The sequence below is a fragment of the Crinia signifera genome, chromosome 8, assembly GCF_055691185.1.
Source record: "Crinia signifera chromosome 8, ASM5569118v1, whole genome shotgun sequence".
NCBI classification, from domain to species: Eukaryota; Metazoa; Chordata; class Amphibia; order Anura; family Myobatrachidae; genus Crinia; species Crinia signifera.
The window spans coordinates 2,740,173-2,757,648 of record NC_139224.1 but is presented as its reverse complement, the minus strand read 5'-3'; the positions used below and the strand labels follow the sequence as shown (position 1 = coordinate 2,757,648).

At 49.8% G+C, this 17,476-nt stretch overlaps 1 protein-coding gene and 1 non-coding gene across 2 annotated transcripts in view; both read right to left on the bottom strand.

Moving 5' to 3' along the window:
* Window positions 1-1,307: 1,307 nt before the first annotated feature.
* QARS1 (glutaminyl-tRNA synthetase 1) overlaps window positions 1,308-17,476 on the bottom strand; it is a 59,319-nt gene continuing 43,150 nt past the window's right edge. The window contains exons 13-24 of the mRNA XM_083155566.1: window positions 16,201-16,309; window positions 15,986-16,116; window positions 15,290-15,382; window positions 14,009-14,146; window positions 13,835-13,922; window positions 12,262-12,405; window positions 12,076-12,180; window positions 11,679-11,771; window positions 4,478-4,605; window positions 4,333-4,399; window positions 2,822-2,947; window positions 1,308-1,503 (exon numbers count right to left, since the gene is read on the bottom strand). Of these exons, the coding sequence (XP_083011692.1) occupies window positions 1,453-1,503; window positions 2,822-2,947; window positions 4,333-4,399; window positions 4,478-4,605; window positions 11,679-11,771; window positions 12,076-12,180; window positions 12,262-12,405; window positions 13,835-13,922; window positions 14,009-14,146; window positions 15,290-15,382; window positions 15,986-16,116; window positions 16,201-16,309 (1,273 nt within the window). The 3' untranslated portion in view covers window positions 1,308-1,452. The remainder of the gene's footprint in view (window positions 1,504-2,821; window positions 2,948-4,332; window positions 4,400-4,477; window positions 4,606-11,678; window positions 11,772-12,075; window positions 12,181-12,261; window positions 12,406-13,834; window positions 13,923-14,008; window positions 14,147-15,289; window positions 15,383-15,985; window positions 16,117-16,200; window positions 16,310-17,476) is intronic.
* Window positions 15,048-15,181, bottom strand: LOC146030127 (small nucleolar RNA SNORA14). Its single transcript, XR_014455630.1, has one exon. It is a non-coding gene; the product is annotated as a small nucleolar RNA SNORA14 (small nucleolar RNA).

Sequence of the window (17,476 nt, the reverse complement as noted above, 5' to 3'; positions counted from 1 at the left end):
AAGTTCAGGACCATTTTATTTGTACAGAATTCTACATTGCTCTACTATAGCAGAGGACACCCGAGAAGTCTTCAGTACCGGTAACAGTACAACACCTGCACTTTATTACAGGATTATTTGTGTATTTGGACTATTATGTGGCCCCAATGTACAGAAGTGAAACATATATATAGGAAATATCATCAGTGGTTTTGTGGCTCATTAATGACCTTTATCGCTAGTAAAGGAGCCGTGAACAGCAGCTCCCATTGGGCAGCATAAAACAGCCATTTATATACTTATGTAGACTCCAGATTCTGCTAAAAACCATAAGCATGTCCTAGGGAAAAATATTCCTTCACCCAGTCCTCTTCTCTACATATATGTCACTATTATTGCAGGACTGGAGATTTTCTATCGTGCATCCCTTTAGAATGTCTGCAACTGGCTTGCAGCCTCCTAGGTAACACTTCATCTTAAGGGTGTGGTATGAAAAGACCGATGCGCAGGTTGGTTATTTTAATACGGATATTCATGTTAGCGCAGAAAGACATTAGCCTTTGCTGTAAAATACAGCAGGATACTTTCCTCAGCGGATAGCTGGTGCCTGTATTAATAAGATTACCAGAGATTCCACCTCTACGTAAGCATCATGACCTGCTCAGTAGCGGGATGTAATATAATGGGAATGTGTTACTGGTTGTAGAGTACTGGACCACATGTACGATGACCCAGTGAGTGCGAACAGGAGACCACTATGGCTAAATCATTTCTGTTCGTCTCACGCCTGATTTGTACAAATCCGATGGTTAATGTTCAAATCTGATGTTTTGGCGTCCGCCCTTAGTTGACATGCTGCAACGTTTGGGGGGGGGGGGGGGGGGGGTTGTGTCAGTCCTACCCTGTAATTGTGGTGCAGAGGACAGAAGGTACAAACTTCAACAATGTATCAGCTCTCTAAAGGTATTTAACTGATCCGAACAGGGTCGCATGCGATGTACCGCATGTAATCCTGCTGCCTGGAAAGGTCCTGGGTGGCCATGCACCGCTGCAAGATATCGCAGTGGTGTATGGCCAGCTTAATCTCTAGTCAATATATGCGTTAACTGAGGGGTCATTGGGATTGTAGGACATATACTACCATGTCTTCCAGTTAAGAGCTGCTTCTCTATACCATGACAAGTCAGACATGTTTCCAGGCTGACAACTTTGAGAATGTATGTATGTATGTATGAATGAATATATGTACTGCTCCAAGCAGCGACAGTGACGTAACATACTTATTGTGGTCATCAAATACTCCAATAAAAGAAAGCACACGGACAGAATTAAATCTGTGCATATTTATTACTTCCCCAATGAAAATAACGTTAATAAAAAGCAGTTGAACTTTGGATAAAGCCTCTTTCCCCTCCTAATTAAGGCAAGCGGTTGTTCTGGGTCATTCGATTGCAGATCTGTCAGTGGTAACATTCACACTTTCCCGGGATCCTCCTTAAGGGTGACTGTTCTATTAAAGACCATCTGAAATGGAAACGGGACCAGAACACATCATTACCGAACACACAAACATAGTTCCACAAGACCCACAGTACAGTCAGCTCATCGCTCACAAGAGTGGTCCTTCCACAGCCCAGATGGTCCTATTATGACCTCCGCTGTTTACATTACTGCTGGTGAAGGACTCTGGGTAATTTATGCCACTAGAGTGAACCCACATAACAAGGGTAGTGAAAGTAATCCCCATTTCCTATGTATTACTATAAACCACATATTCTCATTCCCCCCAGCAAGTGACCAACAATTCCTGGCAGGTATGGGATCTCAATCAAGGGTACCACATACACGGGCACGTGGTAAGGGATGGCTGCACCAACACTAAAATCCCACACCCGTGATATATAAAGTGTACTCTTTATTTTTTTATTTTTTTTTATTGCATCTTTAATTTTCAATATAAAAAAAACAAGACAAACAAATACATATCGGTACAAAATGATTATCAAAATTACACGGTTCAGCGTTTGGACATATCTTTTGTGCCACATACAAATACATGAAACATACAAAGACAAATTCACAGCTCAACACCCCAACCTCCCACCTGAGAAACTTCTCCTACTCATCCTCGGATGTTTTCCCTGACCTATTGCACACAGCCCGTTCTCCACCCCCGGCCCCGCCTCTGATCGTTGAGCCCCTTCTTTACCCAGAGTTCCTACTTATTGGGATCCTGCTCTGTCTTAGTGGAATACTCAGCTAACTATGCTGCCTTCAGGGCTTTTTACCTTCCCTTGGCCATCGGGGCTATACTTGACCCATAGAGACCAGCCATCAGGATCAGACAAAAAAAAAAACAACCAATCAGATTGAATAAGCTAAATATTACTTTGTATCTACAATTCCTGTGTGTTTCTTTACGTGACCAAATCACCTCTCTGTGAATACGTAACATGTGACTTCTTTTCACTATAATCTCCTTTAGCACATATATGCACTCTTCTAGTCACTACTCGTGCACGCTGTGCGCCAAAAAAAACCCAACATAATTATCTGGTGTTATAAAGTGTACTCTTAGACCGAATCTCAACACCTCGTTTATAGTATTGCATGTGCAGATTTCCACTGTTCTGGTCTGTGTGAGAGGTGAAATAGCAGAGAGAGACACAGCACCCCTCTACTTTGGACATCTCACTGGTTGATCTTCTAGCATCACTTCTTGTCCCGGCACCTACCAATATTATGCCGGGGGGTTTCAGTGATGCAAGACTTCACCTACAACAACTACATAGCAGGGTAATCCCCACTCTGCAAAGGCAAATCACCGTAAGTGCACACTCACCTTCTCCTGAGTGCTGTCTGGATCCACAGAGAAATACCCCAGTCTCTCAAACTGGAACTTATCTAGTGCTTTGCTGTTCTTTACAGACTGGTCTACAAGAGCATCTGGGATGACAGTCAGGGAGTCCTGTAAGGGGCAACAGTTAAAAGACTTTCCTGACACCCAAAAGGAAATACAGATTTTTGTTGTGTATGTGGACAATTGTGACAATTAATGTAATTACTAAAAGCCTAGTAGAAACAGCGCCTCTGGTGCGCCAGTTCCAAACCGCTTTCTCACCGCAATCTGCATCTTATTTGCATAAATAAAACTGAGCAACAAAAACTTTTTTGCTAGATTACACTGATCAACTGCAATATACGGATCAGAGTCTGTATAAGAACTGTTCCAACGCAGCGGCTTTTTCTCACGCCAAATTTCTGCTGCGCGTCCGAGTTACACCAGATTCCTGTGTGATTAAAGTTGCCCAATAAAGGTAATCCCTACAGTATACTCAAATTTCCTCTACCCCCCCCAACCATCCCTACCCCCGCAGCCTAACTCTAAACCCCCCCCCCCCCCCAGCTTAACCCGAACCCTCCTAGCCCTAATCCTCCCAGCAGCCTAACCCTAGCTTCTTCCTCCAAGTGCCTAACCCTGCTGCCCCTCGCTGCCTAACTCCCCTTCCCCCTATTTTGGAACCCAACGCTCACCCGCCCCACATACTTGCGATCAGGATGCTGGCAGTCAGGATCACGGCAGTGGCATCCTCCTCGATGGAGGAATTCCGGTGCAGTCTCCTGCCTGTTAGATCACCGGCATCCAAACTAACAGGCAGGAGACTGCACCGGAATTCCTCCATCGAGGAGGATGCCACTGCCGTGATCCTGACTGCCAGGATGCTGACCAAATCCCTGCTCCTCACCGCTGAACATCTCCATCGTTCTAATCATCTCACTCAGTATGATGCACAGACGCTGGTTGTATGAGGATACATCGGCAGTAATGTGTCTATATAAGGGACAGCCTCACTTTCTGGGCACGGTCCCATCCTCTGGCTGCACTGGGGAAATGTTAGGAGGGAACTCGGGCACAACCATGATGAAGTCTGGAAAACGTAACCTGTTGTGTTGCCTCCGATGCTGTTTAATAGCATCTGGGAAATTAGAGGATTTAATAGGAACCGGAGCGGTCTGCAGCGAGGCGGGATTGGGTGACCCCTGTAGTCAGTCTCGTCAGCAGTATAGAGGTACTGGGAATGCGTTATAATAAATTCCAGTTGTGTTTTTAGGATATTGCACCAGAAACGTCAGCTTGGGAGGGGGGGGGGGGGGGGGGGGGGGGGGGGGAGACCCTCTTGGTTGCACAGACTAATGTAGATCTGAGGCTGGGGGGGGGGGGGGGGGGGGGATCTATTTGGATATCATAGTTGATATTGACTATAAGCAGGAGTAGGTTTTACTATACAATAAAATATCACACGTGGTCCTGGACTGCTGAAACGCGCTTTTGTGGTTAGTTTGACAACTTACAGGGTTTATATCGGTTAAGAACCCGCCAGGAACTTCAGAAGGGTCTTCAGGGGTCTTGTGTAAGAATCTGAAACAAGACGACATTTGTTTAGGTTTGTCATTTATCTGCGTGTGCAGAGCCACCACATGTGTGTGCGCTACTTACAGTCTGTCGTACAGACGCACTTCACACACCAGAGGGTAAGACACCCAATGTATAAACGCCTTGGGTTTCTCAGCCACGTCGGACTTCATGCAGGTCACCTCCAGCTCCACCACTTTCCCATTCCCATCCTATACAAATGACAAGGCAAATACAGAGATGTACGGCTGCTAAGGAAAGGCCCCAAGCACTTCATAGCATAGTACGTGGCGCGTGTTCCACTAGAAGCCGGAATATGTTTCATTACTCTGCTCGGAACCTAAGGCAGAGAGTGGAGTGTGTAAATCTTTTCCCATTGCACGTGCTCCGTAGCCAAGCGAACAATCTGCAGGTGCCACCAGGGAACACTCCACCTGCAGCTGAACGGGTGTAACGGGTGGGCAGTTAGAGAGGGCTGATCAAGGTTGTGTTGAGGCAACAGAGTCTGAGTGAGGATAACGGAGCGTACCTGTAATTACTGCTTGATAGGTGCAGCTCTTACCCGAAAGGGCTGATGCAAGTGCGCACTGGTAGCGTTGACCCCTATGAAACAGTCGGGCGTGCGGATGCACGAAACTCTGTATTAGGGTGGATAGGCAGACACTCTGCACAGGGGATATCCCGGCACTAAGGATGCCACCGGGATAACATATGTATATCCCAGCATCCCAATTGGGAGAATCCCGACATGCTCCTTAAGTAACCTAACCGTGTCTCCTAAACCGAACGTCCTGGCTAGTGCCTAAACCTAACCCCCAAACCCCATTGCTTAAACCTAACTACGTCACCTAACCCCTCCCCATAGTCTAACCCTAAGCCCTCTCACTAGTGCCTAAACCAAATCCCCCCCCCACTCCCCGGCCGGACTCACTTGACTCGGCATACTTACGTTCCGAATGCTGGCTGTCAGTATCCGGACGTCAGCATCCTGAGTTCCAGCGTCAGTATACTGAATGCCGGCAACATGACCGCACAGGGCTACTGCCTTAGAACTGAAGAAATACTTGACAATCGTCTTAAGAACCGTGCAGAATACAGGGGTGTCCACATATCCTCATATCACGCAAAACAGCCCCATCTAGTGCAGCACAGACTGTGTGACGTGGCCATACCCCCAATGCTGCTTCTTACAGGGAGAGCCTTATCCCCGGAGGGTACGAGTCCATGTGACCATACTGTAGCACACAGCTGCAACCCCAAGACACTTACACATTTCCATTCTGTAGAACACGGTTGTACATCCCCGCTATTGGCCGGCACCAGAGATTGTGGAAGTAGAAGCAACAAACGGAGGAAAAAATGCAAAGCGCAGTAATCACATCAGGCACCTCGCACCATAAAGCGCAAAATGGACTGGAGTACGAGGACACATCTGTATGCGGTGACACGAACGCAAAGAGATTCATCTTGATTTATTGGAAATCCTTTGTTAACTCCACAGTAACCACAATTGGTCGCTGTGAGGCATCCTATTCACTGGCCAATTCAATTGAATGAAAGAAATTTAACAATATACCATAGGATCACTGGTTGGAACCACAAAATGAAAATATAAAAGTAAAAAAAAGCCATAGTAGAAGAACCGTCATTTACACAAGGTCACGTGTAATATGTGAAACAGAGGACCAGACAATCCAGCCACGCGTGACATGTGAAGTAGTGGAGGACCAGGCGTAGATCACGTGTGACATGTGAAGTAACGGAGGACGATGCATAGACCATGAGTGATATGTGAAGTAGCGGAGGATGATGCGTAGAAGACCACGCGTGAGATGTGAAGTAGCGGAGGATGATGCGTAGAAGACCACGCGTGAGATGTGAAGTAGCGGAGGATGATGCGTAGAAGACCACGCGTGAGATGTGAAGTAGCGGAGGACCAGGCGTAGACCACGCGTGAGATGTGAAGTAGCGGAGGACCAGGCGTAGACCATGTGTGAGATGTGAAGTAGCGGAGGACCAGGCGTAGACCATGTGTGAGATGTGAAGTAGCGGAGGACCAGGCGTAGACCACGCGTGAGATGTGAAGTAGCGGAGGACCAGGCGTAGACCACGCGTGAGATGTGAAGTAGCGGAGGACCAGGCGTAGACCACGCGTGAGATGTGAAGTAGCGGAGGACCAGGCGTAGACCACGCGTGAGATGTGAAGTAGCGGAGGACCAGGCGTAGACCACGCGTGAGATGTGAAGTAGCGGAGGACCAGGCGTAGACCACGCGTGAGATGTGAAGTAGCGGAGGACCAGGCGTAGACCACGCGTGAGATGTGAAGTAGCGGAGGACCAGGCGTAGACCACGCGTGAGATGTGAAGTAGCGGAGGACCAGGCGTAGACCACGCGTGAGATGTGAAGTAGCGGAGGACCAGGCGTAGACCACGCGTGAGATGTGAAGTAGCGGAGGACCAGGCGTAGACCACGCGTGAGATGTGAAGTAGCGGAGGACCAGGCGTAGACCACGCGTGAGATGTGAAGTAGCGGACGACCAGGCGTAGACCACGCGTGAGATGTGAAGTAGCGGAGGACCAGGCGTAGACCACGCGTGAGATGTGAAGTAGCGGAGGACCAGGCGTAGACCACGCGTGAGATGTGAAGTAGCGGACGACCAGGCGTAGACCACGCGTGAGATGTGAAGTAGCGGAGGACCAGGCGTAGACCACGCGTGAGATGTGAAGTAGCGGAGGACCAGGCGTAGACCACGCGTGAGATGTGAAGTAGCGGAGGACCAGGCGTAGACCACGCGTGAGATGTGAAGTAGCGGAGGACCAGGCGTAGACCACGCGTGAGATGTGAAGTAGCGGAGGACCAGGCGTAGACCATGTGTGAGATGTGAAGTAGCGCAGGACCAGGCGTAGACTATGTGTGAGATGTGAAGTAGCGGAGGACCAGGCATAGACCATGTGTGAGATGTGAAGTAGCGGAGGAACAGGCGTAGACCACGCGTGAGATGTGAAGTAGCGGAGGACCAGGCGTAGACCACGCGTGAGATGTGAAGTAGCGGAGGACCAGGCGTAGACCACGCGTGAGATGTGAAGTAGCGGAGGACCAGGCGTAGACCATGTGTGAGATGTGAAGTAGCGGAGGACCAGGCGTAGACCATGTGTGAGATGTGAAGTAGCGGAGGACCAGGCGTAGACCACGCGTGAGATGTGAAGTAGCGGAGGACCAGGCGTAGACCACGCGTGAGATGTGAAGTAGCGGAGGACCAGGCGTAGACCACGCGTGAGATGTGAAGTAGCGGAGGACCAGGCGTAGACCACGCGTGAGATGTGAAGTAGCGGAGGACCAGGCGTAGACCACGCGTGAGATGTGAAGTAGCGGAGGACCAGGCGTAGACCACGCGTGAGATGTGAAGTAGCGGAGGACCAGGCGTAGACCACGCGTGAGATGTGAAGTAGCGGAGGACCAGGCGTAGACCACGCGTGAGATGTGAAGTAGCGGAGGACCAGGCGTAGACCACGCGTGAGATGTGAAGTAGCGGAGGACCAGGCGTAGACCACGCGTGAGATGTGAAGTAGCGGAGGACCAGGCGTAGACCACGCGTGAGATGTGAAGTAGCGGAGGACCAGGCGTAGACCACGCGTGAGATGTGAAGTAGCGGACGACCAGGCGTAGACCACGCGTGAGATGTGAAGTAGCGGAGGACCAGGCGTAGACCACGCGTGAGATGTGAAGTAGCGGAGGACCAGGCGTAGACCACGCGTGAGATGTGAAGTAGCGGACGACCAGGCGTAGACCACGCGTGAGATGTGAAGTAGCGGAGGACCAGGCGTAGACCACGCGTGAGATGTGAAGTAGCGGAGGACCAGGCGTAGACCACGCGTGAGATGTGAAGTAGCGGAGGACCAGGCGTAGACCACGCGTGAGATGTGAAGTAGCGGAGGACCAGGCGTAGACCACGCGTGAGATGTGAAGTAGCGGAGGACCAGGCGTAGAAGACCACGTGTGAGATGTGAAGTAGCGGAGGACCAGGCGTAGACCACGTGTGAGATGTGAAGTAGCGGAGGACCAGGCGTAGACCATGTGTGAGACGTGAAGTAGTGGAGGACCAGGCGTAGCCATGTGTGAGACGTGAAGTAGCGGAGGACGAGGCGTAGACCATGCGTGAGATGTGAAGTAGCGGAGGACCAGGCGTAGACCACGCGTGAGATGTGAAGTAGCGGAGGACCAGGCGTAGACCACGCGTGAGATGTGAAGTAGCGGAGGACCAGGCGTAGACCACGCGTGAGATGTGAAGTAGCGGAGGACCAGGCGTAGACCACGCGTGAGATGTGAAGTAGCGGAGGCCCAGGCGTAGACCATGTGTGAGATGTGAAGTAGCGGAGGACCAGGCGTAGACCACGTGTGAGATGTGAAGTAGCGGAGGACCAGGCGTAGACCACGTGTGAGATGTGAAGTAGCGGAGGACCAGGCGTAGACCACGTGTGAGATGTGAAGTAGCGGAGGACCAGGCATAGACCACGTGTGAGATGTGAAGTAGCGGAGGACCAGGCGTAGACCATGTGTGAGATGTGAAGTAGCGGAGGACCAGGCGTAGACCATGTGTGAGATGTGAAGTAGCGGAGGACCAGGCGTAGACCATGTGTGAGATGTGAAGTAGCGGAGGACCAGGCGTAGTCATGTGTGAGATGTGAAGTAGCGGAGGACGAGGCGTAGACCATGTGTGAGATGTGAAGTAGCGGAGGACCAGGCGTAGACCATGTGTGAGATGTGAAGTAGCGGAGGACCAGGCGTAGACCATGTGTGAGATGTGAAGTAGCGGAGGACCAGGCGTAGACTATGTGTGAGATGTGAAGTAGCGGAGGACGAGGCGTAGACTATGTGTGAGATGTGAAGTAGCGGAGGACCAGGCGTAGACTATGTGTGAGATGTGAAGTAGCGGAGGACCAGGCGTAGACCATGTGTGAGATGTGAAGTAGCGGAGGACCAGGCGTAGACCATGTGTGAGATGTGAAGTAGCGGAGGAACAGGCGTAGACCATGTGTGAGATGTGAAGTAGCGGAGGACCAGGCGTAGTCATGTGTGAGATGTGAAGTAGCGGAGGACGAGGCGTAGACTATGTGTGAGATGTGAAGTAGCGCAGGACCAGGCATAGACCATGTGTGAGATGTGAAGTAGCGGAGGACCAGGCGTAGACCATGTGTGAGATGTGAAGTAGCGGAGGATCAGGCGTAGACCATGTGTGAGATGTGAAGTAGCGGAGGACCAGGCGTAGACTATGTGTGAGATGTGAAGTAGCGGAGGACCAGGCGTAGACCATGTGTGAGATGTGAAGTAGCGGAGGACGAGGCGTAGACCATGTGTGAGATGTGAAGTAGCGGAGGACCAGGCGTAGACCATGTGTGAGATGTGAAGTAGCGGAGGACCAGGCGTAGACCATGTGTGAGATGTGAAGTAGCGGAGGACCAGGCGTAGACCATGTGTGAGATGTGAAGTAGCGGAGGACCCAGCGTAGACCATGTGTGAGATGTGAAGTAGCGCAGGACCAGGCATAGACCATGTGTGAGATGTGAAGTAGCGGAGGACCAGGCGTAGACCATGTGTGAGATGTGAAGTAGCGGAGGACCAGGCGTAGACCATGTGTGAGATGTGAAGTAGCGGAGGAACAGGCGTAGACCATGTGTGAGATGTGAAGTAGCGGAGGACCAGGCGTAGACCATGTGTGAGATGTGAAGTAGCGGAGGACGAGGCGTAGACCATGTGTGAGATGTGAAGTAGCGGAGGACCAGGCATAGACCATGTGTGAGATGTGAAGTAGCGGAGGACCAGGCGTAGACCATGTGTGAGATGTGAAGTAGCGGAGGACCAGGCGTAGACCATGTGTGAGATGTGAAGTAGCGGAGGCCCAGGCATAGACCATGTGTGAGATGTGAAGTAGCGGAGGAACAGGCGTAGACCATGTGTGAGATGTGAAGTAGCGGAGGACCAGGCGTAGACCATGTGTGAGATGTGAAGTAGCGGAGGACCAGGCGTAGACCACGTGTGAGATGTGAAGTAGCGGAGGACCAGGCGTAGACCATGTGTGAGATGTGAAGTAGCGGAGGACCAGGCGTAGACCATGTGTGAGATGTGAAGTAGCGGAGGACCAGGCGTAGACCATGTGTGAGATGTGAAGTAGCGGAGGACCAGTTGGTGTCCCTGCTTTGGAAATCTCACTGATACACTGTAGCATAGCTTCTTGTCCCAACAGTTACAGGAACTGCAGAGGGGTTTCTGCCATGCAAAGCAACTACCATAAATGGAAGAAAATGGAAGATGCACAGTACTAGAGGTATTTACACAACAATACAAGGAGTAGGAAGGGCAAGCCTTAGTTTTCATACAGATTAGAGGTATCACATATACAGACAAGCCTGGTACTTGGACAATATACTTTGCAAGAGAAGCGAAAAGGCAGTAGTTCTCAGAAACGTATACCCCTTTCATACATATGCAAAACACTCTGGATTTTTCACGTACATGCGCATATTCCCTGGACTAGTCTGAATAGCTCTACCCAGCGCACCAGCAATGGACCAGGGATTTTTAAAAACCGGGGATTGTACCGGGTTTAAAATCCCGGGTAGTATGTCTGAAAGGCGTTCCAATCCAGGTCGGATTTTTCCTGTTTACACTACGGTGCCGACCTGCAGTGTAAATTGGGCGCCACTTGGACATGACATCATCTCCAAGCGCCGGGATCACCGATCGCCGTGCTAGGGACAAGCCCAGCACCAAGGGAAGCTGCTGGGCTTCTCCCAGCCTCCGTGCACCGCTAGCCCCCCTCCGTGATGTGAACGTGTGCCTGTCCGCCCCCCGCCCAACCTGTGTGCGCCCCCCTCCCAACCTCCATACTGACCGCAGATGCTGTGGTCAGGATGTTGGGCTCCCCCATTGCTGTAAATGGGAGCCGGCATACCCGTTCACACTGCCCCTCACCCGGGTCCTCCCCATGTTCCACCCTGGTCAGGACCAGGGTAGGATTTGCAGGGAAATGGACCAGTGTTTTTTTTTTTCAGCTACCCCTTTTACACTGATGCTGACCGGGTGTTTTTTTGACTTGGTGTGAAAGGGGTATTACTGATAACCACTGGATGTTTTTTTGCTCTATTCTGTAATGTGTCCCGCTTATGTAGCTTTCATGAGGCGCAAGGTCCCGATTTCAGTGGAAATATTGTGAAACGGTTGATTGAATTTGCTGCACCGGTTCCTCCAGTGCTTCTGGACTGAACACCATAATAGACCACACACTTACCTTTACAATGTTCTGTACAGAGATGACATAGCCGGCATGTCTGAGACCTACAGACTGGTCAGGGGTCAGACGCTTATACCCCTTCTCCATCACCTACAAGACAATAGTTAAATACATGTTATAGATTTTATGGTTAACAGAACATGTGCACTATACATTACTGCCACCTTGTGGCTGGGATCTAGACTGCACATTTTGAGACTGATAACCCTGTACATTAGATTTGATCACACACAATACTACAATAATTTTTTATTTCCACACTAATAGCCTCTGCCGGCCTACCTCCAATCTAGGAAGGATCCCATCTATCTGTGATCTTTATTGGTCCCTGTGCTATTAGCATACAGCGCAGTAAATGACAAACCAGGCAGCAATACCGCCCAGTGTGACTTACCTCTCTGAAGTCCGTCTGTTCAATGTAAACGGTTGAGGAGAAAGGAACGGTGTGAAAACCTTTAGACTCGTCAGCTGGGAAATTTGGAACCTTGACTTCAACTGCCTGTCGGAGGAAACCAGCGGTTAGGTGACAGGACTGGAGCGTAAGAGTAATGAATGGCGATATCGGCGCGGTCAGGCTCACCTGCTCTCCAGGGAAGTTAGTGATTGTGACTTTCAGAGGTTCCAGCACAGCCATTACCCTGGGGGCCGTCTCGTTCAGAACCTCTCTGACACAGGCTTCCAGCAAGTGAGGCTCCATCGTTGTCTGAGCAACGGTGACCCCAACCTACGTGTAAGAGAACAGACCATGAAGACTGATGAGGTTTAACTACAGCTTCAAACTGGCTCTTCTATAGAGCAAGCCCTGGATTGGCCCGCTGCCTACAACCCATCCCTGCTGTGCTAGATCTATTCGCCACAGAATGACTCGCATCTGCCTGTTGTAAAACCAAGGCTGAAAGGCACAGAAGGAAATGCAATACATTTGGTATAAGCAAGTGAATACATTTCACATACACATATTGCAAGGTTCTCTAGGTATATAATAAGCCACACAGTTCATACCTCTCCATATTGTGGTCACCCAAACGACAACAATGCACTTTACAGACCATTAGAACACTTCGGGGGGATTCAGGTTGGCTTGGGAAACGTAAATTTGCTGCGTACCGACCCCTTAAACACCGACCCTCCAGCACATGCCAATGGATATGTTCGCTGACACAGGGCAGGCAAAAAATCCTTCGATGGTTGCCGAGCATCAAAGGATTTTTCACCCACTCGCAGATAAGTCAGTCCGAGCTGACTTACCTGGGTCATAGATGGCCGAACAGGGGCTGGACGCTGTCGCCCCGTGCAGGCTTCGAACCGCCTAGCGTTTTTGTGGGCACGCCCCATGCTCCAACCCCGTGTCTGCCCCGCTGTGTGTGAACGCCTCGGGAACTGTGATAGTCGCCGTTATTCACCTGTAAGCATACGCAGAGCCGCACCATCGCTTCCCAGCATGAATTGCCTACGCCTAGAAGCATACGCAGAGCCGCACCATCGGTTCCCAGCGTGAATTGCCTTTATTCCCCTGTAAGCATACGCAGAGCCGCACCATCGCTTCCCAGCATGAATTGCCTTTATTCACCTGTAAGCATACGCAGAGCTGCACCATCGGTTCCCAGCGTGAATTGCCTTTATTCCCCTGTAAGCATACGCAGAGCTGCACCATCGCTTCCCAGAGTGATTTGCCTTTATTCACCTGTAAGCATACTCAGAGCCGCACCATCGGTTCCCAGCGTGAATACACCGGGGACGAACCTGAATCAGGCCCTTCATCTGATACAATGAGAACAAGCCTTTATTAGATTAGAACATCGAGTTCTATCCTTGGTTACATAAAGCTGACTCGCCGACTAATGATTGGTAAGGTTTTGTGTAAGGGCATACAGACTTCCCAATCCAGCGCCCAACACGCCTGGCCACAGGAACCGGTAATGATGTAATTGTTGGAGTTTGTTGCGGCCTATCGGCAGATGTGCCGGATTCTATCATGCTGCACAACATCGATCGCAGTCCTATCGCCTGTACACGGCCCAATCAAAAGGCCACACAACCAGTAGATTGGCAACTGTGCACCCAGTGTAAGTCTACGGAACGTCTGGTCTACTCGCTGGAAGCAGGTACTCGCCATGTGCCTTTTAGGAAGGAGCAGAAAAATACATCCGTACCCTTGCGCAGAAGTTGTTAATGGCTTCGGGTGGGAATCCTCTTCGCCGCAGTGCCGTCAGTGTGAACAGGCGAGGGTCATCCCAATCCCTGCATTATGGAGAAGTGGTTATAATGCAGATGGGAATAGAGACGTCAGGAGAAGTTTTGCTAGTACAAATGAACCCCTCACTTACCGGACAGCTCCTGTCTCCACCAGTTTGATAATCTTTCGCTTTGACACCACCGTATAGTGCAGGTTCAGGCGGCCATATTCCCACTGCACGGGGCAGTAGACGTCCAGCGCATTACACAGCCAGAAGTAAGACGACCGCCTGTGTAAATATTTATAGAGAGAACATTTATTTCTAGCAATTGGGCCACAGACTACGGTATACTGTAAGCAGGCCACAAAATCAAAGATAAGCCTTCTTGTATACAATAGTTGTATATGCATCTACGTGGCTGCAAACCAGATCCCATAAAGCAGGGGCAGCCAAACCAATCCGCAAGATCTACCAACGGCTCACCGGTGTAGTCATTACTGTCACATTCCCCAGACCACCTAGCTGGTGCACAGGTATAGTCATTACTAACTGTCACATTCCCCAGATCACCTAGCTGCTGCACAGGTGTAGCCATTACTAACTGTCACATTCCCCAGATCACCTAGCTGGTGCACAGCTGTAGTCATTACTAACTGTCACATTCCCTAGATCACCTAGCTGGTGCACAGCTGTAGTTATTACTAACAGTCACATTCCCCAGATCACCTAGCTGGTGCACAGGTGTAGTCATTACTAACTGTCACATTCCCCAGATCACCTAGCTGGTGCACAGCTGTAGTCATTACTAACTGTCACATTCCCCAGATCACCTAGCTGGCGCACAGCTGTAGCCATTACTAACTGTCGCATTCCCCAGATCACCTAGCTGGTGCACAGGTGTAGTCATTACTAACTGTCACATTCCCCAGATCACCTAGCTGGTGCACAGATGTAGTCATTACTAACTGTCACATTTTCAAACCTGCTGCATTCCTTCCTACTATAAATCCACAGGTTGCCTGAAAAACATGAACTGTTGGTAGCTCTTGAGGACAGGTTTGGCTGCCCCTGCCATAGAGTAACAGTTTTAAAACAAGCACATGTAGAACATAAGGGGTTAATCAGTATAAGCGAGCTGCGGCAACTCTCAGCCCACCAGCTGGGCAGCCCTGAACGGATGGGAACGATTAGTTCTGTGCGAGAGGTGAAATTGAGCAGTAACACCCAGTCGCTGCCCATTGGATCTCTCACGATTTTCCTCTGGCATCAGTTCTTGTCCCGGGATCTATGGATGGAAGACCACCGGGGGTTTGAGTGATGCAGAGTCTCCCTTTCAACTACTGCAGCTTGGCTGGGTGTCCAGTATATTGATTGGCTGTTCCTTGGGGAGAGGTTTCTCATTGGCTGCTGACGGATTGTGAGTGCTCTTACCTGGCCTGGAATTCTTTGGTGCAGAGAGAATGAGTGATGTGTTCTATGGAATCACAGAGGCAGTGCGTATAGTCGTATGTGGGATATATACACCTGTGGAGAAAGGATTTCAGGCACCATTCAAATCTAAATGAAAACGTTTTCTTTACAATGTTTTGTTGTACCCCCGTCTTGTGGAGCAGAACCTCTGAGAAATGCTACTGGCCAGTCACTAAGCTGCACCTGTGATACGATTGAGATATATATATATATATATATAATAGATAGAGAGATGCTACAACTGTAGAGAAAGTAATACGACAGCTTCCACTCCCAAATAAATGACAATACACAGCACATACGCTGTATAACTGTTACAGTCATTCGGCATATGGGCTATTTGTATACTAGTTAGTGGACTTATTGGAAGAGAAACACAAGGACAGCCGGTGCTCACACAGGATTCCCCTGTGAGGACACACTCGTGCATAATCAGCTTGAATTCTAATCAGGTACCTAAAACTTTGTCTGGAGTAACATGAAATCTAGGATGCCAATCTCCAGACAGAGGGCTGAAAAAGCTTGTAACGTATGTATACATGTGCCCGTCATTACCCGGAATTGCTGAGAGGTTACAGAACCAGCACTTGACGGGATGCAAACACCAAACTGCAACACATTGTTTGTGAAGTAGGCAGAGAACATGCTGGGACATACCATTTGTCTCCTGTGCGGTGGTGAGGGGTGTATTTTATCCGATACGCCACAGGGTCCATCTTCCCATCTTCCATTATGATCTTCATCCTCAGCGTGACTTCGCCCTCAGCAAACTTCCCCTTCCTCATTCCCTAGGGAGCACAGATGACAAAATATTGGGGCAATGATCCCGGATGTGTTTATGGGGAAGACAGAAGGAAAGACAGCCTACTTACCTGGAAGAGGAGCAGCGATTCTTCCACTGGCCGATCTCTCCAAGGGGACGGTGGCGGATTGTGTCCTTTGATTTCATCCACCTTCTGGTGGCAGGCATAGGCATGTCCCCTGTAACAGATGTAACCACATCACAATCACGCAATCTTCAGATAACGAGGGGCTGGGACAGATAAACAGCACAGACCAGTGCCCAAAAAGTGCTTCAATCTGTGAACCCATAGATGCAAACTAGTCTGTAGGAGGACAAGCATCATTACCCAATTACACAACGTGGCTGATTACCATCTACACAGGCTAATGTGGCCACTAACTCTCCACACTCTACTGCAGTATGATGGTGTAATGTACAGCAGCACTGCAGTACGATGGTGTAATGGACAGCAGCGCTGCAGTACCATGGTGTAATGGACAGCAGCGCTGCAGTACCATGGTGTAATGGACAGCAGCACTGCAGTATGATGGTGTAATGGACAGCAGCACTGCAGTATGATGATGTAATGGACAGCAGCACTGCAGTATGATGGTGTAATGGACAGCAGCACTGCAGTATGATGATGTAATGGACAGCAGCACTGCAGTATGATGGTGTAATGGACAGCAGCACTGCAGTACGATGATGTAATGGACAGCAGTGCTGCAGTACGGATGGTGTAATGGACAGCAGCGCTGCAGTACGATGGTGTAATGGACAGCAGCGCTGCAGTACCATGGTGTAATGGACAGCAGCGCTGCAGTACGATGGTGTAATGGACAGCAGTACTGCAGTACGATGATGTAATGGACAGCAGCGCTGCAGTACGATGATGTAATGGACAGCAGCGCTGCAGTACGATGATGTAATGGACAGCAGTGCTGCAGTACGATGGTGTAATGGACAGCAGTACTGCAGTACGATGGTGTAATGGACAGCAGTATTGCAGTATGATGGTGTAATGGACAGCAGTACTGCAATATGATGGTGTAATGGACAGCAGTACTGCAATACGATGGTGTAATGGACAGCAGTGCTGCAGTACGATGGTGTAATGGACAGCAGTACTGCAGTACGATGGTGTAATGGACAGCAGTATTGCAGTATGATGGTGTAATGACAGCAGTACTGCAATATGATGGTGTAATGGACAGCAGTACTGCAGTATGATGGTGTAATGGACAGCAGTACTGCAGTATGATGGTGTAATGGACAGCAGTACTGCAGTATGATGGTGTAATGGACAGCAGTACTGCAGTATGATGGTGTAATGGACAGCAGTACTGAAGCATGATGGTGTAATG